The sequence below is a fragment of the Neomonachus schauinslandi genome, chromosome 2 (assembly GCF_002201575.2).
Source record: "Neomonachus schauinslandi chromosome 2, ASM220157v2, whole genome shotgun sequence".
NCBI classification, from domain to species: Eukaryota; Metazoa; Chordata; class Mammalia; order Carnivora; family Phocidae; genus Neomonachus; species Neomonachus schauinslandi.
The window spans coordinates 109096812-109121443 of NC_058404.1; the positions used below are offsets into that span (position 1 = coordinate 109096812).

General features: G+C 37.3%; 1 protein-coding gene across 1 annotated transcript in view; it reads right to left on the minus strand.

Annotated features, from left to right (window-relative positions):
• Positions 1-19569: 19569 nt before the first annotated feature.
• The window catches only part of UGT8 (UDP glycosyltransferase 8), an 83454-nt gene continuing 78391 nt past the window's right edge, over positions 19570-24632 (minus strand). The window contains exons 4-6 of the mRNA XM_021684469.1: positions 24261-24337; positions 20893-21112; positions 19570-20303 (exon numbers count right to left, since the gene is read on the minus strand). Coding sequence (XP_021540144.1) covers positions 19940-20303; positions 20893-21112; positions 24261-24337 — 661 coding nt within the window. The 3' untranslated portion in view covers positions 19570-19939. The remainder of the gene's footprint in view (positions 20304-20892; positions 21113-24260; positions 24338-24632) is intronic.

Here is a 24632-nt window from a genome sequence, read left to right on the forward strand (position 1 = left end):
ATACAGCATTATCAACAGAGGGAACATTTGGATTGCCTTTGGTGGTTTTCACCCTTTATTGGAAATACCACCTCTTAAGCCTTCACTTATTCAACAATATTTATTTAACAAGTATCATGTATCAGGGGACCCAGCACCTAAGAAGATCTCTGCTTTCATAAAGGTCGCAATCCAATTGAGAGAAATAAACATGAACCACAAAGAAAAACCAGCATAAGTAAGATAGGATTTTAGACAATGATAAGTCTCGTGAAGAAATTAAGAGTGATGAGATAATAAATGACTGGAGGGGCGCCTGGGTGGCTCAGTCGGTTAAGCGTCTGCTTCGGCTCAGGTCACGATCCCAGGGTCCTGGGATCGAGTCAGCATCAGGCTCCCTGCTCAGAGGGGAGTCTGCTTCTCCCTCTCCCTCTGTTGCTTTCCCCTGCTTGTGCTCTCTCCCACTCTATCTCTCTCAAGTAGATAAATAAAATCTTTTTTAAAAAAAAGATAATAAATGACTGGAGAAGAGCAGTTTAAATTGAGTGATCAGGAAAATCTCTCTGAGCAGAAGGCACTTGGAAAGAGGCCTTGAATGAGAAAAAGGGGCATCCACAAGAAGATCTGAAGGAGGGGAATTCCAGAAGAGGGGATAGCCATGCAAAGAACTTAGGGGGGAAATGAGCTTAGCATGGGAGAGGAACAGAAAGAGTCCTGAAGGTTGAGGCTGAGTGAGCAAAGTGCAAAGTGTGGTCCAGCTGTTTGAAAGCACAGGTGGTGGTGAGACCATGTGGGCACAGGTGGGCCACAGTCAGATGTTTGGGAAGCCAGAGGGTTTTGAAAAGGGAGTGAATGGCAAGGATATATGAAGAGGACTCTGGCTGTTGAGTAGAAACTAATATTAGAAAGCCAAGAATGAGAGGCGAGAGGTCTTTCAGGAAAGCTTTACGCATTAGGGTGGTGAGAGGTCATCATGGCTGAGATGGAGAAAAATGAAAGGTTTCAGGAAAACTCCTGGTGGTACAGCCAAAAGAACCTAATTGTTTGGCTGGAGAGTAAGAAAAATATAGTAACTCGGTGTGTATTAGTACTATATACAACACTGGAAAATCTTGGGGGAATCCAAAAATTCTGTTTGTCATCTTAAATTTGAAGTGCCATTAGACTTAAAAGCAAAGATGCTACATAAGCAGTTAAGGTGGGAACTCTACGAACAGTTAAGGGCTGAAGGTATAAACTTGGGACATCAACATCTGTGTAATAACCAAAGGCATGATGCTCTGTGGGATTATAGAGGGAGAGAGTTTTGATAGGAAAGAGAAAAGGGCCCATTACTTCAGTTCTGGGAAGCTCCAACCTTTAGAGGTCTGACAGCAGAGGTGTAGCCAGAAATCAGAACTGAAGTGGTCCTTGAAATAGGAGGGGGGGAACAAGATAATACATCTTACAAGACATCCAAATGGCCAACAGACACATGAAAAAGTGCTCAGCATCGCTCGGCATCAGGGAAATCCAAATCAAAACCTCAATGAGATACCACCTCACACCAGTCAGAATGGCTAAAATTAACAAGTCAGGAAACGACAGATGTTGGCGAGGATGTGGAGAAAGGGGAACTCTCCCACATTTTTGGTGAGAATGCATGCTGGTGAAGCCACTCTGGAAAACAGTATGGAAGCTCCTCAAAAAGTTGAAAACAGAGCTGCCCTATGACCCAGCAATTGCACTACTGGGTATTTACCCCAAAGATACAAATGTAGGGATCTGAAGGGGTACAAGCACCCCAATGTTTATAGCAGCAATGTCCACAATAGCCAAACTATGGAAAGAGCCCAGATGTCCATCAACAGATGAATGGATAAAGAAGATGTGGTATATAAATACAATGGAATATTATGCAGCCATCAAAAAACCCCAAAATCTTGCCATTTGCAAAGATGTGGATGGAACTAGAGGGTATTATGCTAAGTGAAATAAGTCAATCCAGAGAAAGACAAGTATCATATGATCTCACTAATATGAGGAATTCTTGATCTCAGGAAACAAACTGAGGGTTGCTGGAGTGGTGGAGGGTGGGAGGGATGGGGTGGCTGGGTGATAGACTTAGGGGAGGGTATGTGTTATGGTGAGCGCTGTGAATTGTGTAAGACTGATGAATCACAGACCTGTACCTCTGAAACAAATAATACATTATATGTTAAAAAAATAAATTAAAAAAGAAGAAGATAGTAGGAAGGGAAAAATGAAGGGGGCGAAATTGGAGGGGGAGATGAACCATGAGAGACTATGGACTCTGAGAAACAAACTGAGGATTTTAGAGGGGAGGGGGGTGGGGGTGGGTTAGCCTGGTGGTGGGTATTAAGGAGGGCACATATTGAATGTAGCACTGGGTGTTACATGCAAACAATGAATCATGGAACACTACATCAAAAACTAATGATGTAATGTATGGTGACTAACATAACATAATAAAATTAAATTAAATTTAAAAAAAGATAGTACATCTTACAGAACAATACCAGCTTTCAGTTATTGAGCTGTATTATTTGCCAGGCACCATTTTAAACTCTGTTCATGTTTAACTGATTTAATCCTCACAACAACCACGTGACATAAGTCAGCATACGTACTATTCAATTCTTCCTTTAGAGAGAGGAGTTTGAGAAAAATTAAGAAAATAAAGTATCTCGAGAAAGGGGGAATTATGTCAAATATGTTGAGAGGTTGAGGTCGAATAAAATAAGGATGCAAAGTGATCCTCGAATTTGACAAAATGGAGCTCACTGGTGATCTTGGGGGGGGGGAAGTTTCAATAGACTATTGAGGGTGGAAGCCCAACAAAAGTGGGTTATATAAAGAATGGGGAAAATTTTTGATAAGTTTTGCAATTAAAGGAAAAGAGAAAACATTAAGTAGTTGGAGGTAGACACTGTATTAAGAATTTTTTTAAGTTGGGAGATACCACCAATACATATTTCTGTTCTGTTGGAGATGCATATGGAGAGAAATTAATATGTGGGGAAGATGGTGAGTAATTGCTGTAGTAAAACTTTGAAAAATCGGGATGGGACCAAACTGCAAGTAGAGGACTGACCTTTGGTGGGAGCTGAGACACTGTGCATTTTAACATTTATCAATGCAAACAGAATGTAGATACTGAAGTAGGGAAGGCTGGTAGAATTGGTGGTGAGTACATAAGGAAATTCATACCTATTTCTATTTTATGAAAAAAGTATGATGTAAATTCATCTGAACCTGAGGGAGAAAAGGGACTATGGAGGGATTAATAAAAGAAAATGTAAAAATAGCAGATCTACTAAGACAGGGAAGAAGGAAGCATGAAGAGTGTTGTGAGTCCATTTAAGATTGGGGTTAAGCATATAATACAAGACTGGCCCACACTGTGGTGTTCCCCATCAATATTCCCCTGTTCTGCTGCAAGTGTAGAGTGGATAGATAGTTGGATCATTCCAGGTGAATAAGCAGATAAGGTTGGGTTTTCTCAGGGGAGTTTGATGAAGATCTACACCTGGAAGTTAGTGCAATGGTTAGTCCAATGCATAATATTTAGAAGTCTGTCTTTGCTGGACCAAAATGAGACTTTTGTCTGTCTTCACTACCTACCTCTGAGGCGGAGATTTCTACTTTGTATGTGTGATGCTTACTCTCACAAAGTCCAGAGCTGGAGTGGTCTTGCATTTGAAAAGTTCGGGATCTCAGTTTTAACTCATAAGGTTTATATGGGGTCAGTGAAGTGAATCACAAAAGTTGTCCTTTCCTACTCTCCAGGACCTCCAAAACTCCTGGGAATCTTCCATTCTTTTAGCCTCATGAACTCTTTTCATTCATGCCATCTGATATTTGATATTTAGTCAAAATTTCTCATAGAGTTCTCGAGCGGTTAGCTGTTGCTTGGGTTCTTGAGCTATTTGGAGTCATTCTTTTTATGTTTGTCATTGTCACCACATCTGCTTTAACAGAGTGTCAGTTGAAACTACACTGCAGGATATTAATTGTACTAGAAATCTCAACCTGGACACTTTCTACATCACACCTCCAAAAACCTCTTGCCGTCAAGTTTATCATTTGACAGTGGAGTCTTCATGCCAAAGACAATGTCTTATTCAACCTGATATCCACATCAATAGTCCTGTGCCTAGCACAGAGTGGTCTCTCAATAGATGTGTCTTTGAATGAACAAAGAAGTGAATGATTCTGCTAAGGAGTCTAAGACACATGCACAGACCAACACTGAGTCAAGAAGGGAGAAGGAAATGAAACGTTAACCTGTGGGAATAGATAGGCCTTTTATTGTGTTTACAACTGAAAAGAGCATGGATTCAATGTTCTGTTCCAGATCACTATAATCCAGATGATTACAGAGTCAGAGTGGTGATTTAGACCTACATTTTGTTTGCCTAGGTAAGCTACATGAAATATGTGACTATTCATTTTCTCACATCTCTTAGACCAGAGTCACTGACTGTCTTGTTTTCTTTGAAAAAAGGTGTTCCAGAACCAACAACACAAGACCATAAAGATGTAGTAGATTGGAATATTGGAAGAGAAACCCAAGATATTGAAATATTGGAATATTGGAAGAGAAACCCAAGATAATTATTTCATTCATAAACAATCTTACAGGTAAGTTTCATAATATGATGCACAGATAGGTGCCCACTCTTACCATCTGGAAAAGATGCAACAAGTAAGAAGTCATTTGTCTCCCTCTCTCCTTCCCACTAGCCTTATTTTTAGCAATACCTATCCTATAAATACTAAATGTCGGATTTTAATTATATGTACATATGCTTTTTCTTTTGCTAAACCATTTAATATATTTTTATATATTTAACTCTAAAATAACTCTGGAGCTAGGGATGACTGAAAAAATACAATTTCTTCATTTTATCCTGCAGTTCTAGTATATATAGTTTACAAAATGAAAGGAAGAAACATAGAAACTTAAATGATTCACATTCAAGTTTTAGAGGCATAAAACCAAGCCACACTAATGTTGTAAGTGAAACTTGTCCAATTATAAAAACTTTTGATGAATCCTCTATTACCTGGATATTTGTGAATAACATGTTAATAGTAATTCATGAAAAGATAAAGCCTTCCAAAATGGGGAAAATTATGGTTAAAGAACTTAAGAAAATGACCATGTGTTCCCTCTCTCTTTGACATGGCTATAAGTTGTTATTCTTTTGAGCTTTCCACTTGGGTTAAAATAATATATTTACATTTGCTTGTATTTTTTAAATAAGATCTTCCTTGAGATACAATTAGTACCATATAACACATAATTATATCTTATACAGTGTATAAAATCATGGTAAACATGGTATACTGAATTCATGTTTGCCAATAAATATGGAAAACTAGTGTGTTTATGCCTTAATTTGTGACACCTATAACTTAACCAGGGTGACAAGGAAGAAAGGGAACTACCACACACATGTAAAGAGAATTAAGGTGATCTTTAGAGGATCAAGAACAATGTGAACTTGGGGTGCCTGGGTGGCTCAGTTGGTTAAGCGTCTGCCTTTGGCTCAGGTCAAGATCCTGGGCTCCCTGCTCAGCGTGGAGTCTGCTTCTCCCTCCCCCTGCCTCCTCCCCCCTGCTTGTGCTCTGTGTCTCTCTCTCTCTCTCTCAAAATAAATAAAATCTTAAAAAAAAAAAAGAAAAAGAACAATGTGAACTTACAGAAACAGAGCCTCTCCCACTCTTCCCCTCGACTTGCCCCCTGAAAGGAATTACTTTGTTAATTCCACAGCCTCTGTTGAGAACCCAGCCTGCGCCAGACACTGACTAAACATCAATGAACAGGCCAGACATGGTTGCCCCACTGGAGGAACTGAAAGCTCCGCAGAGACTGGAGGACAATAAAGATGTGCTTAGTGCTAGGAGAAACCTGGAAAGCGGGCCTTACCTAAGACAGAGTGGTCAATAGACAAAATTAAATATGTGTGTCTCATCATTCATAACTTTAGCCCTATTCCCACATCCAAATTCTCATCCCAGATCCAAATATGCTGATATGGAAGCGGTAAGGCAAAAAAGAGCTAGAATGTTTTTTCATTCATTCAACAAATATTTTGTGTGTGTTTTCTTTGTGTCTTAGGTCTGTGCTGAGTGCTAAGAAAACAGATGTAAAAAGTAACTAATACAGTGTATCTACTTAAGAAAATAATATGTGAACAGTTATGATCAGTGGCCACAAGTACAAAAAAAAAGAGGAAGAAGAGAAATTGGGGGCATAACTCAGACTGAGAAGTCTTCATCTAAGATGTACCATCAGAGGTGAGATTTGAAAAGCAAAGTGTTAGCCAAGAAAAGGGTGAGGACAGAACTGGGGAAAGGTGAGGAAAAAGAAGTCAGTGGAAATGGGGCGGGGGAGGGGATAGGAAAGACGAAAAGAAAAAACAAAAGAAAGAAAAAAGCTAGCAAGCATAACACATATGAGAAAATGCAAGTTGCGTGATGTGACTAGTGAGACAGTGTAGTAAGTAGCAACAAATAAGTTTGGGGATATTGCCAAGCACCAAATACAGAAAGGCCTTATATGCCAGTCTAAGTTTTATCTTATTGTGAATAGGAAGCTACTTTTTAAAGACTTCTAGTGATAAGAAGTAATATGATCAGATTTACAGGTTTTGACAGATCTTTCTTTAAGTTGAAGGAAAATAGTTTGTAGAGAAGGAAATTTGTAAGCTGGAAGAACAATTAGAGAAGTGTGTCAATGAGTCAGGTAAGATGGCCATATACACTAAGGCAATGACAAAGGAGTAGAGACCCAAGGGACACTAGGGAGGTAGAAGTAGCAAGACCTTGTTAGTGGATGGAGGTGGTGAGTAAGGAAGAGGCCTGAGATGATCCCAGGGTTTATGGCGCATATATTGTATTAATGCTAGTGTCATTAATTAGGAGAGCACATGAGCATGAAGAAGAGCTTAGGGAAATGGGGACAAGGAACAACCGATATTATTGTGTTCTATGTGCCAGAAACTTCTCTTCTGCCACAATTTAATCTTTATTTGTGACTAAAACCCAAATGGGTATCTCCAGCCAGATCTTCTTTCTTAAGTTCCAAATCTGTATATTTGAATGTCTCCTAGATATTTTTATTTGTATATTTTGATGGCATCACAAAAACTCGGAATTGCAAAGTGGAACCTATATAATGAAATTAGATCAAGAGGAAAAGTATGTGAATTTTGTCATTATTTTGTTAGATCATGATTTTTTCACTGTAACTATAGAAAGGAAGAAAAAGGTAGGTGTGGTATAGATGCAAATAAATTAGAAGTGGCAAAATGATGAAGGAACACTTGTTTATGGATAGTACTTTTTTTTCCAATAAAAACAAGATCATTCGCTGAAACCAATGGAGGTAAATTGGCAAATTAGAAGACCTGAGGGGAAAACAGTGAAGGTTTGAAATAGTTATGGAGAGTAAGAAAGCCAAAATGGAGCAAATGAAATGATGAGTGTGTAGTGTTGACAGTCCCACTAAGATGAAGATGGTGGTTTTTTAGTAGCAGCGATCCATGGGGCTGTTTGATTTTTGTCAGGATAACTTACCAATCAGGCACAGGAATGAAGAACACAGGTGGTCGGATTGATCCAGGATTGGACTCTTGCTACATGGGTACCCCAGGGAAGTAGAAGCAAGTGTTTTGTGAGTATAGATCATAGATTTTTAAGTTAGGGTTCAGAGGCCCAGGCTTATTATCAAAGAAAATGTTTCAGAAAGAACCTTTTAGATCGAGATGAAAAAATGAAACAAGTTATGGACCGAAATAGGAATCAAATGTAGTGGAAAAGGTACTGGGATGACAGGAGACTAGCCAGAGAGTGGGATATTCAAGTAGAATGTTTCACAAGTGGGGTCTGGGTGATAAAACAAAACAAAACAAAACAACACCCGTATATGCTTGGAGATTGTGACTGAAGAGAAAGAGAAGAAAAGGTCAATGGCTTTGACAACACGAAGGAAATATGATACTAATTTGTCAGATGGTCCACCCAGTATTTGGAAGGACTTTAAAGGCCACTAAGCCAACTTCCTTAAACAGAAAGTTAAGGTGTAATCTTCCATAAATCTTGGCCAAGTAGCTGTCTTCCTAAGCACAAAATCACGACTCATAATAGAACCTCCTCTGGGAATTATTCAACCAGTGTTAGAGAACCAAGGTTCTCTAAAATGAGTGTAAAATTAGTCAGTGGTACTTTTGTTTTTTATTTAATGCCTTTTTTGTGTCATTTGTATTTTTTTACTTTTTTTTCTTTCTTCTTCTTCTTCTTCTTTTTTTTTTTTTTCTTTTCAGAAAATAGTTGACAGGATTTGGAGAGAAGGAACCCTAGATTCCCTCTCAGTCAAATCACTTGAATGAAACTTCTAGAGGGAGGATCGACGGAGGTTGTAATGAAAGTTCTCTTAGAGTTGACATTTAAATTCTTTTTCATTGAAGAGGCATGCAACCAATCTCAGTTTTCCCACCCCAGCTACTGAAGCCAGCTCTGTTATCTTAAACTCCCAGGTTTGGCAGTATATCAGACAGCTAAATCTTATTTTTTTAGCCCTCATATGAACATAGCCCTGGACTTAATATGGGACCAAACATAATTCCAAATATCAATATTTAGACTTAAGAGTTTTAAATCTGTTAGAAGATCACACCATTATCAGCCTCTAGTGGGAGGAAACTCAAGTCTACGGACTTTCCCACTTTCTCTCCAAAACGAATCAAGATCAAGGAAAAAACTTTTACTTCCCTTCATCCCCGAGGAGGAGTGTTGCTTGTTGCCAGCTCCAAGGATAGAATGGGCCCACTGAGCCAGAACAATCTAATTAAACCTGAGTAGTAAAAGGGATCAGAAGACAGATGCAGGGGCTCCACGCACAAACCCAGAACTTCGCCTAAGGCTCGGTTAGGACTCACTTCCTCTCTCATTGGCAGAGAGAAGTCATTGAATCCTGGGAGAACCAACTATTGAATTTATAGTTGGATGTCGTGATTGCTTCGTTGACCACACTTTGTTACCACACTTGGTTTCTTCAACCATCCTGAAGTTCGGTTTGCCTATCCTTTTCCCTCAATGCTTTTGGCAAGCTTAGAAGCCAGGTGATCTGATCTGGGGACCCTGGGTTGGTGTTTGAAATAATGTTTTTGTGACATGGAGATTAATACCTGCTAAAGCAAACCCCAAACCAAAAACTGTAGGAAGAATAAGCGTTAGGTGGATAGTATGCACGGCTAGATGTAAAATCTCTAAAATACATAACATTCAGTTACTATATTTACTGTTACTATAGGAATTTCTCTTTTCTTGCCATAGACAACATTCCACTGTAATCTCTGTACTTCCATTTAACCCATGACCACCAAGATAATCATAATCCTTATTCTGTCACTATTATTCTTGGGCACTCAGTCAGTATTCCTAGGCATTTAATTTTACCATGTTAAGAAAAAGTGTATAAATTGTTGCTTTTGCTGAATCCTTTCATTACCAGAACTTACTCTTTCATATTTTTAAATGAAAAAAAAAAATTCTCATTTCTTATACTTCAAACCAGCTAAGAAGAAGGTGGACATATTACAAGTATTTCGCAGATTTCCTAAGCCAAGCACAAGTAAATTTAAAAGAGTTATGCTTTGGTCTTTCTCTACAATTTAGCTTGATAGAAGAGCTTATGTCAAATGATCTGCAATGCAAAAAGCTTGATACTAACAGTTTTTTTATTTTTTAATTTAATTTTATTATGTTATTTTAATCACCATACATTACATCATTAGTTTTTGCTGTAGTGTTCCATGATTCATTGTTTGCGTATAACAGTTTTTTGAAAGCTGTGCCCTATGACCAGATATTCAACACTCAGGTACAAAAACAGGCAACCTGGGGAAAGTTATTGAACAGCTAATGCAATGCACATCGTGTCTGACAATGATAAAATGGAGATCCAAAGGGGAGACAGGTCAGTTAGAAATATTTTTCCTCAATATGGTGGTCATGTGTTCTTCACCACATACACTCCCATCAGACCAAACTCCCTGCAGGTTCCTGCTGAGCCAAACTTTCTCGTAACTCAATGCCTTTGACCACACGTCACACCTTCCAAAACTTACCTCCATCTACTTCTCCACCTGGTGAACTTCTCTTCATTCTTTACACTTCAACTAAAACAACCCCCCGGGGGGCAACATTCCCTCATCCTTCTGTATGCTTCAATGGCACATTGTCTACACCTGAATTAAAATGTGTATTCCACTGCTTACTGAAACTGCTTACTTGCTGGTTTTGTCTCCTTGAAATCAGGGACTATGGCTTCTTCATCCTTGCCAACCCAGGATCGACCCACATACAGTGCCTGGCACTTTAGAAACACAGAAAACAATGTTTGATTGTGTTTTAAGAAAGGCAGTATTTATAACAGTGAGCTCGTGAAGATAATAAGAATTCCGACAAAGGCATGTTATTTAGTGGTGTTATAAATGAAGAAGCAACATTTGATTATATGTAAACTAAAATAAATTTAAGAGATGACATCCAAATTAGCATAAGAGATGTCGGTATGTTCAGAACTGATAACAAAAAGAGTGGGCATCTTTTGATGTAAAATTAAGAAACATTAGACAAATAGGACATAGGAAATGAATGTAGTAAGGAAGGTAAGTCAAGTACTTAGAATAAAAAGAACATTACAGTTAGTCAAATGGATGTTTTTAGTAACATTTTAGGGGAGAAATGAGATCCAATAGATATCAAAAACTGTAGTATACACGAAGGAGAATATTCCATTAAAATGTTCAAATTGATAAATGAAACAAATATAAAACAATTAAACCACTGAGTTTATAGTTAACTACAAAAACACCATGAGAACACAAATAACAGAAAGATAATTATTAAAGTGAATAATCAGATAATTCAGAGTATAATAAAGAGAAGAGGACAAACTGGCTGTTAAAAGAAAAGAGAGGAAGAATTGATTTGTTGAAGAGCTATACAGCAAAAGCCAAAGTGGAAGATAATGATGACCTAGGTATGTGTGAGAAACAGAAAAAAATAAAATAAAAACAACCACAATGAGGACACGGTGCTGTTCTGAAGGGCGATAGGTGTTTGGGTTGACATTCAAAATCTGAGTTGAAATAAGCAAAGCCTTTCATTTTCGTAGCTCTTCAAGTGTTTTTCTATGGTGCTGACAACAGTGCAAATGGGTATTTAACTTATAATGAAATAGAGAGTCTTCTAGGAGAAGAGACACCAGAACAAGAGCAACTGGAGCTATTTGATGCTGACAGTAACAAGATGTTCTCTTACCTCGAACTAATGAGAGCGTTTGGACTGAAAGGTAAGGGCCTTCAGAGGCCGAAATGCCAGTGAAGGTCAGGGAACAGATAGCCTTGAATATTATAGCCAAAAACTAGCAAGCCACTCGCAGCTTACAATTTTTAGTTTACAAAATGGAATCTAAAAGCAAAGACTATTAGAAAACCTCAAAAGTAACAAAAAACATGGCATCCCATGCCACACACTGATGGCAAATGGAGTAACAGATCATTCAGCTTAACTGAATAAAGAGTTTAAGTCTTCCAGAGGTTAAGGAAAAAGCATTAAAATCTTCCTCTGTACTTGCTTAAGGGATTTGAGGATGGCACTCTTAAGATGAAAACTTTAAAGCCCGAGTAGTAGAAAGTGATGCCATAGAAGAAACTAGAAGGCTACCATTCATTTAATAAAATAAAAAGTTAAAGCAATATAGATGGCATTAAGACGTAGGGAATCTAAAGCATCTTGTAAAATTGTACTATTTCGCCCATCTACTTCTTTTCTATTTCATTTTTAAAGAATCTATCATGGAAGGAATTTGAAAACATTTACCATAAATATTGAGTACTTTCTTAACCAGTGATGTGAGGAACAGTAGACAGAAATATAGATGGTTATGAAGAAGAGGTGTTTGGTAAACTGAGAAAATTTTGACATAGAAAATAAGGGAATATGATTGAATTTAAATTTAAAAAAAGAATAGAAGGGAACATTTTTTAGCTCTTAATTCTTTTGAAGACATGCTAGAGCTGACATCTGAAACTGGTAGATTAATAAGACAAGCTTGGTCATAAAAATTCCGTGTAATCAAATGCTGATTCAATCTATTTACTGTTACAATTGAAGACTAATAAATGATTGAATTGCTGTCATTTCCCTCTTATTTGAGAAAATAAACGATAGCCAGCAGAGATATGTTTTGCACCTTTCCATCTTGGTGTGCACAAACACGAGCTGACTCTTCCTACCCCCCCCCCCCCCCCCGCGGTAAAGCCCCACTCTCGGGATCATATCAGTTTATGTTGAAGCTGCACTGCTAGATGATAAGATGATCTGTGACATAGTAGGGCCCACATGCTTAGAGATACCTGGATATTGCCAAAGTCTTGCATTTGCCAAATTCCATCGACTTCTCTGGGTTCTAGATTCAAGAATTTTAAAGGTCTTTGCTTGCTTTTGCTCCCTCCCACCTTCTCTCTGGTGGGATAAATAAATAAATAAATAAATAAATAAATAAATAAGTAAGTAAAATTTTTGAAAAGATGAGTTGCCATTCCAAAATACAAATTGCCTGGCTGTTGAAACCATCCATCCAATTCAGCTAAGCCTCTCTGGAATATCACTGAAATATACCAAGTATATGAAAATACATTGTGAAAAGCAGACGAGGCATTCTGAGGCACTTTTCTATCTGCAACTGCTGCTCCTTCCCAGGTGGCCCTTGCTTTGCTACCCACACCTTTCTGTTTATTCCTACAAGGAAGATGAACCTGCTGCAACCCTAGGATGAGAAAAGTTTTTGAATGCCTGCCACCTGTCAGTCCTGCGCCTTTCTTTGGCTCTACCAGACAGCGGGCTGCAGTTGCAGCATCTTCTGTTAATATGAGCAGTACTAAATAAGTGAGAGTCAAGAGAATGAGAGATAAAATGCATCCTGGTGCAGATCCTTTTAGGAGCACCAATAATGAACGTAAGAGGCAGGCTTCCCCTGGAGAAAGGTAAGGTCTCTTCGTACAAACCAGTTGTACAAGAATTTTGACTGATCAAGCGGGGATTAAGAAGGGGTATGCAAGGCTTGACAGTTTAAAGATCACTGAGCTATGCCCTGAACCAGGTCATGGGGTCCCGCAGCCAAAAGGGGATGCAGTGCTCACTCAGCCACAGCCTTCCTCGCCACACCTGTAAGGAAGCACTGTCTATATAGTCATTGTTTTTGATGGACCTTACATCCTAAAGGCATTCGGCTAGAGCAGACAAAAGATTTTTTAACACAGCCGGACATTTTCTCAATTTAGCCTTCTGTAATTTGGGATTCTTAAGCTTCCAATTGTGTTTCCATAGCATCATTAGATACGTAAGCACAATCTACGCACCATGCACCTGGAAACGGTAGGGCAACTCAGAAAACGCTGAACAGTGGAAAACCCAGGAGAGGAAACTAAAAGCTTGGAGGAGAGATGTGAGGGTGGGAGCGGGGGTGGGGGGGGGGGGAGACCAAGTAAGGGAGGAAATCAGGTTGTGCAGTACGTAGTTTGAAATCTGGAACCAGAGGCTGACATACTCAAAGTTAATTGTTTTCACACATGGTAAAATCGACCCATCCATTCACTTGGATCTATGAAATACCTGATTAAATTTCGTCCTTGCTTTCTTCTTCTTGAGACCCCCAATGAGAAACTGTCATGTGTCAGCTGAATTCATTGTAAGAGAAACTGTTATTCATAACTAGAATCTAAATCTCAAAATATTTTTCTTCTAGAATAACTTAGAAGATGGGAGATTCCAGAAAGAAGATATTCAGAGCAGTGGCTTGATTTTGTAACAATTTCACCCTATCTTCACAATACTTTAGCAAGGAATGTTATGGAGGTACAGCTAACCTAGTTGTTAAAACTTGCTAGTTCTTTTGAACTCTATTCAGTTTCAAAGCCATTTTTGTTTCTTGAAATTTTAGGTCCATATACTGGCCTTAAAAAATAGAGAAGGAATTTTTGGTTTGAGTTGATTTTTTAGAATCTCGTTTCTAAAGAATTGTTTGGTATAATTTAAATGTTAACTACACACATGCACACCACGCACAAAGAGAGTTAGTATTGATATTATATATTAATATATTTTTATCACTTTGGTATATACATCATTAGTATTTGCTTTGTTTTCCTATTGGCCAAGGCTTCACTAATTCTGTTCACACTGGCATTTTTAAGCACTCTAGAACTGTCTACTTACTCAGAAGTTGAACTTCTTGTTATATCCAGAGGACAGGATCAGGATCAGAAGCAGAATTGGCCATTTTCATGATATCATAGCCTTGGGCATTTCTAGACTGGCCAGTTCCTTTGATTTGGGAACAAAATGCACTCACCCAGAAATATAGTAATACCACACATCATCATCAACATGAAATTTAACATTACATGCAATTTACCTAAGATATTTATACTTAAAACTTCCAATTTTCTGCTAAAAGTAAGTAATACTCACGGACTTCAGCCAAAATTTCATAAGGGTAATTAAAGCAAAATTAGCATACATTTGCAAAAATTTTTCCTTTTAAACATATTAGTTGTTTGACATTCCAATGCAGTGTTATGGTAAGTAAAAGAGTAATAGGTCCTTCAATAGCAAAATTATCTGTTTGTATTTAAGATCTCAATAGCAAATTATTCTTGGTTACACTGTCTTTTACTTATTTCTGACCTAAATGGAAACTTGACCTTAATATTAGGACTAAGGATCCATGGTTTAGTAGAAATTACCTTTTAAAAGTGTGGATGCTATATTGAATTCAAGCTAATTGTGTCTTTGTAAAAAAGGAATGATTGCTTACTGTACAAAATAAGTTACTGAAAGAGTAAAAACTAATTAGAATAGTTTAATACTAAAACTAATAGAAACCAACATAGCAATAAAACATTTTTAATCATAAAAAATTCAGTGAGAACTTCAGGTTTTATTAGTGAATAAATGAAAATGCTTTGTAATATCTGAGATAGTTAACGTTGGTGTTAGACTTGAATAGATTTACACTATTATAATTGGTTTATTTGAATAACGTAATTTTACATGTAACTCTAATTTTTCAGTCCACTGGGATTACATATTGCTCTGTTGAAAAAAAATCTGCTGGTTTTATTACACAAACTAAGCATATTATCAGTAATGTTGTGGACTATATGAATTCTTTCTTAAATTTATGTCTTACTTACCCAAAAGTAAAGAATGTCAATTATATAATTATTGTGTGCCTTTCAGTGTCTATCTTTTGACAAATAAAGAGCATCCATGCTATTCTTCCCCTAAACCCAACTTAACAACCCAAACACCCAAGTAATAGGGAGCCTGAAACATCGTGCAGAATCTGCAGAAAAGTGACAATATGAAGATCTTAATTGCATGGATTCCTAAGGTACTTGTAACTAAAATTTGTTAGAAAAATGTTTTTGCTGTCTTCTAAAAATATCACTAACATATTCGCATGAAACACAGATTTTCAACGCCAGCGTTGGTCCTTCCCTTCCTGAAATAAGGAGAATAAGAAGCCCCTTACTGCCTATTTTAGAGAATTTTCACCAACAGAATTCATGTAATTCTTAAACTTTGTCACATTAAGATTTAAAATTTTTCTATTTCAAAATTTTTTGAGTATTTATACCAGTTATAAATAAGCATTCTCTAATTTGATTCAGTATTTAGAAACCAGCTGAATTACTTAGAAGCAAAAATGAAAATGAATTAATTATACTTTCAATAATAGAACAGATCACTGAACTATTCCTTGAAATGGTTTTGTCACCTTGTTTTGGTTCTCTCATTTTTAAACCTTTTCTTTTCACAGTGGAGTCACTCAATTTTAGTAGCATGTTGGGTGTTGGTGAGGAGTTGGGTTGTGAAGAGAGAAGACAGGACAATGGGACAGACTAGGGATCCACCAGCACCTCGGTCACCACCGGGGTGAATAGAAGACTCGGGAAAGGGCTGCTGAATGAATAAATAAAACGTATTTTTTCAAACAACTTTCAAAAACTGAAAGCGCAACACTGTGACAGAGATTCGTCTATTCAGGACTAACCACCACAGATTTGAGTGCTCATTTCACACTGGCCATTACGCTAAAATGTTTTAAACACACACACACACACACACACACACACACACACACACACACACACACCGTGTTTAAAACATTTAGTATCGTGGCCAGTACAGAGAAAGAGGGTGTGTGAGCGGGTATTCATGATAAGCCCATGGAGTATTTATCACTATCCTAATCAGAAATACAAGAGTTAAAGATTAGTCACCGCTGGAGTTAGCCTCCAATGTCAGGACCCTCAGACGACCAGCACTTGGGTTCAATACCCAAGTCTGAAAAAAAAAAAATGAGGAGGCTGTTCCTGATTAAGCAAGCCATAGGAGTTGTATTACCAACAACCACCAAGCGAGTCAGTAGTGAGTGTGGGGTTCACTGGGATGGGTCTTCTTGGCTACTCTGTGCTTCCGCAGCACCTTGCATGGGTATCTGCTATAGCCAGTCAGCACTTTACATTATAATTACTTACGTGTCTGTATCTCCCACTAGATCAGGAGCTCCTTGAAAGAGAGACTGACTTTGTCATTTGTAAATCCCCCTGGTATCTGGCATATTGTCTGCCGTGTGATGGGCATCCACTGAATGTTGAAAGAATGCCACTCTGCATGGCAGTTCTTAAATTCTGTTGGGTAAATGTATTTTTTCTTTAATTCACTACCAGTTGTGTATTTCAGAGAAGGTGCTTACCACTTATAAATAGTAATAGTCCACAAAATGTTCTCCCAATAAAGGGAACTTCATTTTAATTTCAGTCCATGTATTCAGCCCCATAACATCTAATTACAATGTCTAATATGCCTAATTATGGTGCAGAGCTGGAAGCAGGACACCGAGGCAGGTTATCAGAATCTATCAGACCACTCGAGCACAGATATTCTTAGTCGTGGCCGAAGCAGGAAATGTGCGGGGGATAAAAACCAGGATGCCACATCTTGACTCTGGAGTGTCTGGCCACCACTAGTCCCCAGCAGGGAAGGAGGCGGGCAGGGGCAGACAGCAGATCACAGAGTAGGTTTTGCGAAGGACAGTCCTCTGAGGACCCAGTGTCGTGGATTCTCGCCCAGTTGGAGAGGGGTGCTGTATATCACAGCCTAGGGGAGGGTGGTAAAGATGTGGTTGGGTAACTTTCAGAGGTGATTATTTGAGGACAGTATCCCTGAGCCTACATTGATAAACACCGGAGAAGACCTTACCAGAAAATGATCAGTGTAGTATCGCGAGACTGAGATTGTCCTCAAACTTTAATACAAAGTTTCTATAGTCTCAAGAAGGATTTCTAACGTTCAACTTCAATCATAAACTATTGCTTTCACCCAAACATTAGCTCCCTTCAATCCTGGACATCCGAATTCTGCCCCTATGTCTATGTTATTAAAAGTTATGGCTCTAAAGGAAAAATGGATCAATGTCTTAAGAATTCTCACATTTGCATTTGATATGATGATGACCAGCTATGAAAATATTTAGAGAGGCTCCTTTAAAAAAAAAAATGAAAAAATATCTTCTTGAAAACTTTACTTTATTAGAGAATCTAGCCCAAATGTGGAAAATTTAAAATCACTCTATTTACCAAAACTGGCTCACAATAAGCTTACTAGGAAAAAAAAAAAAAAAAAAAAGAACAACAATGATCAGTAAATGCCTACACTTAACATTCTTAATTGTGGGATAATTTTAAGATCCATGTTGATATACTTATAAGGTAAATCCCTCTGTTTAATAATAATAAAAAAATTCCCACATAACATTTTGTTTTTTACACTCATATACACATATAAAAGTTGGGAGACATGTCTTAGAAATATGTTTATAATGGATATACATAATATTGTGAAATAAAATCTGAATAAAAATTTTATTCCAACAACATTTCTCTATTTTTAAATCATGTTTATTGTTTAAGTTTTTATCACAGTGGAGATTAATTTATGCTTAATCATCCAGTGAGTGCCTACCGTCAACTTCATCCAATTCCAAAAAAGGTAAAGTCAACTCATTCATACACTCTAAGCTTGTTCCCATCCCACCATTCATTGCCTGTGTCTTTTTCCCCTTTTAACAGCAACATAATGGTAAGATTGTGAAAAGGTATAACTAATAGGCTTATATGTAAAATACCATTTCTTCAAGTATTCAGAGAGCAGGACATTTGTCTGCATTGTACATTAGAAAACGATTTGTGACATTATTTCTAAGTAGAGGAGAGTGGCTCCTGGTGGGAGTGTAATGAAGTTGTATGTCATAGTGTATGACAAGGATTTACAGCATTCTAGAATTTTCACAACTCTTCCCATGTTAGTGAGTGTCATTAGGTGAATGTATGTTTCTAGTCTCAGCTGTCAGACATGGGATCTCCAACTACGAATAAATAGAGCATACACTCAACACATGTAGTGCAAATGCTAAGTAAACAGAATGACATGGAATAAACTCATAGTTGCCAACTAGTGAATGGTTCGGCCGGGAGGTCCTGATTTTATGATGTCTGTGACGTGCATCCCTATTCTCAAGTGAACACTGTCACTGTTCCGTGTCAGCCACAATGACTGGGAAACGCTACTGAGGTGGGGGGAGGGGGTGAAGAAGAGAGAGGGAAGTAGAAACTCATTTCACAAGCAACAGATACAATTTCTCTGTCACTTCTGTAAAACAGGTGAAGTCTGATCTGTTAACAAGATCCCAAACCTCTCAGACAAAGAAGGTACCAGTATGGAGAACTGTAAATGTCCCATTTAATGAAGTGTTGGCACCTATGTAATATGGATTGTGTGGCCCAGACAACAAAAAGGATGAAGAAGATGTTTTTTAAAGTTAAAACTTTGGAAATATAACACCTGAACATTAAAAAATTACATTATAAAAAAGCCATCAGTTACAAAAACATTCAAATAACGGCCCTGTTTAAAGATGCCACATAAGCAATAATCTTTAGTACTTTGAACAAAAGTCAGAACTTTGTGGCTTTGTCTTAATTATGCATTTAACGCAATGTTATTCATTAAAATGAAATAGAAGAAAAACTATAAAATTCTTCCAGAGGCAAATTATTGGTAGGGGGAGAACAAAAGTAAAATATGACAACCGATTTATACATTTACTTAATTGCGTGTATTTTTCCCCCAGAAGTGTCCACAGCTTATAAGAAAAATAAAACAAAAACATAAAGCAAAACAAAACAAAAAACTAATACAAACAAACAAACAAAAAACCCAAAAAAGTATAAAAACGGTGCCATGTATCTTTTCATTTTCTTCCACTGCATTCAGTTTTGAGGGAAAAGTGTTCTTTCATGGTAAAGTGTTCTGAGTTCACATATGTTAAATTCTAGAAAAGCAACATTTGGAGCCTGTCTTTCAAATTCATTCTTGAATGCGTTGCACCCTCAACAAATATGCCAAGCAGCCAGCTAAAAATTCTCTTAATTAGGAAATAAACATACATACACACATACACGCAAACAAATCTTTTTAAGAGAAAAGAAACCATTCCTCATCTGGGACACACACATATCAAGACTCAAAACTAAGGTCTGACATGGTCACTTAATTGATTTAAGTAATTCAGACTTCTAAAAGGTTCAGTGCCAAAACTCTCTGTATCAGTATTCGAATAAAATACATTTTTGCATTTTAGGTTTGTGCTTTTTACAGCTGTCTTAATTCCATAGAATCTTGTTAGTAAGATCAGATCAGGGAGTGTTAGAATTGTTTACCAACATTTTACTTTTAGTAGTTGTTAGACTAAATTATAGTGATAAAAATCCAATGACTGAACAGATTTGCTACTATCCTGTGGGCTGTTGGCTCATTTCACCTTCTTTTCATGTTTAATATGGCCATTTCTTTTGTACTTGCCATTGAGGATTCCATTATGGTAATGTCCATTAACTGTGCTATGCTTATTTCTAGACCACAAACTTTTGATTTTTCTGTAGATAAATTTTGTCACCCAGGACAAGAAGAAGTAGAACAAGGCAGCACCAAGCAAAAGCACAAAGGCAATATCCAGTAAAAAATACTGACAGAAAGAGATTTGATGGACAGCGGCACGTAGGTGATGGGCTCCGTTGTGACGAAGAATGTAATCTATCCAATATACAGTCCGATTGACAGGGTGACCAGGTTGATCCTTGTGGATTTCTGAAAGCTTCTGGGCCCTCTGACGGTAGCTATGGAGTGGAGAGGCAGAACACAGAATGATCATGTCAATACAAGGTTCAGTATTATGACTTTCTCAATATAAAAATGAGGAAAATAATAAAAGCAACTATTCTTTATTAAGTACCTAGTATGTGCCAAGCACTGTATTAAGTGCTTTAAACACAGTATCTTATGTTAAGACAATAAATTTTAAACAAGTGAGGAAAATGGAACTCGGGAGAGACTAAGTGACCTGATTATGATTACAAAGTTGAGATTCAGATTCAAGTGTTTCTGACTCTACACTCCAGTTTTTTTGGTTTGGTTTTGTTTTTTGCTATACCATACACCTCTTACCCACACATACTCCTTCTCTCAATATGCTTTCTCCCCCAATTTGGCAAATCCTGGTAGAATATTATTCAAGGTCATACATGCTAGCCATATGATTGCTATCTTTATTTTTCAAATTATAGAAGACATGCAGAAGGCATTAGACACAGGAATCTAAAGGATATTTCTATACTTGGTCTATTGACAACCTCTTGGTAATAATCAGTTTATTGACAATATGCTGTGGTATATATATATTTCATCTGCTTTCAATTGAAAACTTACCTGGGATTATTGATAACTTTCACCAGTGCTTCATATAGCTCTCCTTCAGTAACTGTCTTCCATTCTAGCAATATCCCCATGCCTTTTGCCTGGACCCGAGTCATAGTATCATAGTGGTCTCCAAAGAGTGGGATTCCCACTACAGGTACACCGTGATACATAGTTTCAAAAATACTATTCAAACCACCATGGCTCAGGAAGGCTTTAATATTTGAATGCCCTAAAGAAGGATTAAAAAAGAAAACAACTTAACAGTACTGTGAATTACTCGAAAAAGAGATTTTCCAGAAATCTCTTAAAAGTCAACACTATAATACACATTTTAGATACAGGATTTTTAAAGGCATGATTTCACTGATTCCTGCTCTACATCACTTAAAATGCTTATTATATAAATAATTAACTGATCTGTATATATTAGTTAAGAGCCATTTTTAAATCACTGAAATTTACAGCTTTAGTGAGTGTATTACAACTTCCCTCAACTGTAAGTATCCACTGACTAGCCACATCTATTTAAATGGCCAATAATAAATAGGAAGTCAACAAAAGCAAGAAATGCCAAAAATACCAGGGTGCAACCACATTCTACTAAAAGTAGACATCCAGGGCACCTGGGTGGCTCAGTCGGTTAAGCATCTGCCTTTAGCTCAGGTCATGATTCCAGGGTCTTGGAATCGAGCCCCGCGTCGGGCTCCCTGCTCAGCAGGAAGCCTGCTTTCTCCTTCTCCCTCTGCCTGCAGCTTCCCCTGCTTGTGCTCTCTCTCTCTCTGTCAAATGAATAAATAAAAATCTTTTTAAAAAATAAAAATAAAAAAAATAAAAGTAGACATCCATTTCTGGATATCCAAGTATTTACCTCTCTATACATATATTTTAAAGATTTTGTTTATTTGAGAGAGAGAGAGAGCAAGAGAGCACAAGCAGGGGGACCGGCAGAGGGAGAGGGCGAAGCAGACTCCCCGCCGAGCAGGGAGCCCAATGTGGGGCTCGATCTCAGGACCCCGAGATCATGACCTGAGCCGAAGGCAGACGTTTAACCGACTGAGTCACCCAGGTGCCCTGGCATTTATCTATATTAATAAGTAGAACGCATTTTGTAAAAAAAAAAAAAATGTTGAGATGTGGGGCTGGACTCCTGAAATCCATGAAGAGTTTATGTGCTTATCCAAGGAGGAACACTGTACCGTACAAAGTATTTACAACATTCAAGTCATGTCAGCTTCTATGCTTCACAATTTTAGGGTCCAATTTCACAGTTTGGGTATATAAACAAGTAGGGACTGACACATAAAAATCAGTTGTAAGCGATGGAACATCATGTAACATCTAGTTGTCATGGGGATAAAAAAAGATAATTTATCAAAATTAATGAGGTATTTCAAAACCCAGATCTCCTCCTGAGCAGCCTATATTCAGAAAGGGACCAAAAGCCTTGTATAAGAAGTGTAGGACAAAGAAACATTGCACTTAGGAATTGTGTGCCATGGCCAGAAAGGAACTACAGCTCACAGAAACAAACCTTTTAAATATTCATACACCAGGTAGAAAACGGACTCTGGGTGTTGAACCTCGGTCTCACCTGGGCACCAGGACCCTCTTTACCCCCTGTCTAGCGGGGTTAGTCACTCAGTGTCACCTTTGCCTACAAATGGCTTCTCAACTCAGCCCACCTAATGGATCTGCCCTCTCAGTGCAGTTCAAACTTTCTTTTTAGCAGCAAAACCTTTTCTTTGAACAAAACCTTACTACCAAGAAGCCCAGCAGTGACAAATGAGACAGTGCTGGTGGGTGGAGGGCAGGGGGGGAGTATGGAAGGAAGGGAAGGGAAAGAGAGTGGTTCGGTTCCTACTTCTCATCCTGGAGGAATCTTCTGATCACGGTTAATAGCCAACAGAGGACCCACAGAGTCATACCTGGTGATACAAAGGACACTAATCTCGGCAAAGGCAGAGAACTGAGATTCTGAGGAACCCGGAAGAGCTATGAATTTGAGGAGGACCATTGGGTGTGGACCACTGAGTAGCTACACCTTGCTGTACAGCCTCTCAGAAAAAAGCCATGAGAACAGTTCAGATGTTCTCCGATAGCGGTATCACACCGTGGCACTGAAAGAGTTGACAGGCGATTAATTTAAATTTCCTGCTTCTTTCTACCTTCTACGGAATCTGAAGTCATAACAGTAAAGACATAAAAAAAAAAAGAAAGAAAGAAAATGAAATACAAGTATTAAGAAAAGTAAATTGCCCTGTTTCTTCTTCAATTTTGTCATTTATAGAATAATACATATAATGAACTAGATGAAAAGGAATTATATATATAAAGAAAATTCCTCACTGTTTTTTAGTTATAAAAATCAATTTGCTGTTTTTTACGATGGGTCATTTTATAGCTTCTAAAAAATACTTTTCAAAAGCCTATTTTTAAGAATATTATTTAGAGCCACTTACATACCTCACTGTTTTTCAGTTACAAAATTCAATTTGCTGGTTTTTAGGACGGGTCATTGTAGCTTCTAAAAAATACTTTTCAAAAGCCTGTTTTTAAGAGTATTGTTTAAAGATAACTTACATAATCTGTTAGATTTTAGTATTATTGAACAGATGATAGTCAATATTACCAAAACTCAATAACATTTTTATAATTTCCTTAATATCTTAAAGGATAATATGGCATCATGTTTTCCTAGATATTTAATGAAATTACAGTTTTACTAACTATGCTTATTCAACACAGAGTTAAATTACTTATTTCAAATATCTTAAAAGAAGTGCATATAATTGTTATTTTAGTTTTTATCTGAGGATCAGAATCCCAATAAATAACTAAATCATGTGTTTATTTAATAAAATGTTTCAAAAATGTCTGGTGATTTAAGGGGAAATCTAAACATACGAACCAAATAAAGATAAGACAAACTGACTGTTTCCTTGGCCTTCTGCTTCTCTTTGGTTTCAAACAAATGAATAACTTTGAATTTTTCTGAGTTCTCAGATACATCTGTAATAAAACTCTAACACAAATCTACATTTTCACTGTTTTAATTTTACTATCTTTAGCTGATTAGTCTAATCAGGTATAACTTTATTCACTGCTAGTTTACACAGCTTATTAAGTATATTTTCCAGAAAATTAAAATTAGTAACTGGTCTAAAATTTTTAATTTATAGACCCAAATGATTATACTTGACAAATTATTTTCCAGTAAATAAAGACTTGACTTGTTGGTTTGAAATCTGAGATACTGGATGACATAATGACTCTCTCATAAACTACACACATTATTACAGAAGACGTTCAAGTGCAAAATCACATTTACACAATTAAGATCTAAAAGCCAAGTAAGTACCTACATGTCGCTGACTTACCAAGCAGGTCATTTTGTGGTAACCATTCTATGAGCTTCGTGTTGTTTCCTAGATTCTTTGGTTTGGTTCCAGAAAACCTAAAATGTACAGAGACAATGAATCTATCAAAAATCAAACTTTACTCCTGGTACGGACTCTGGTTAAATTATTAAATTTAAAATAAACGTTAAATGATCTTTTGTTGATATCTTAAGAAGGAAACCATGCTTTAGTAACAACAAAATTGTGATTTTCTTTTTCACATTTTCACTGATTGAGAGAGATCTAAAAACAAAACAAAACAAAACAAAAAACCCAAAAAAACACTTGGTTTGTCTTTTCCCGCCATCTTGGAGCCTGTGGAGGCCTGCTGGGAATAGGACTCCTATAATG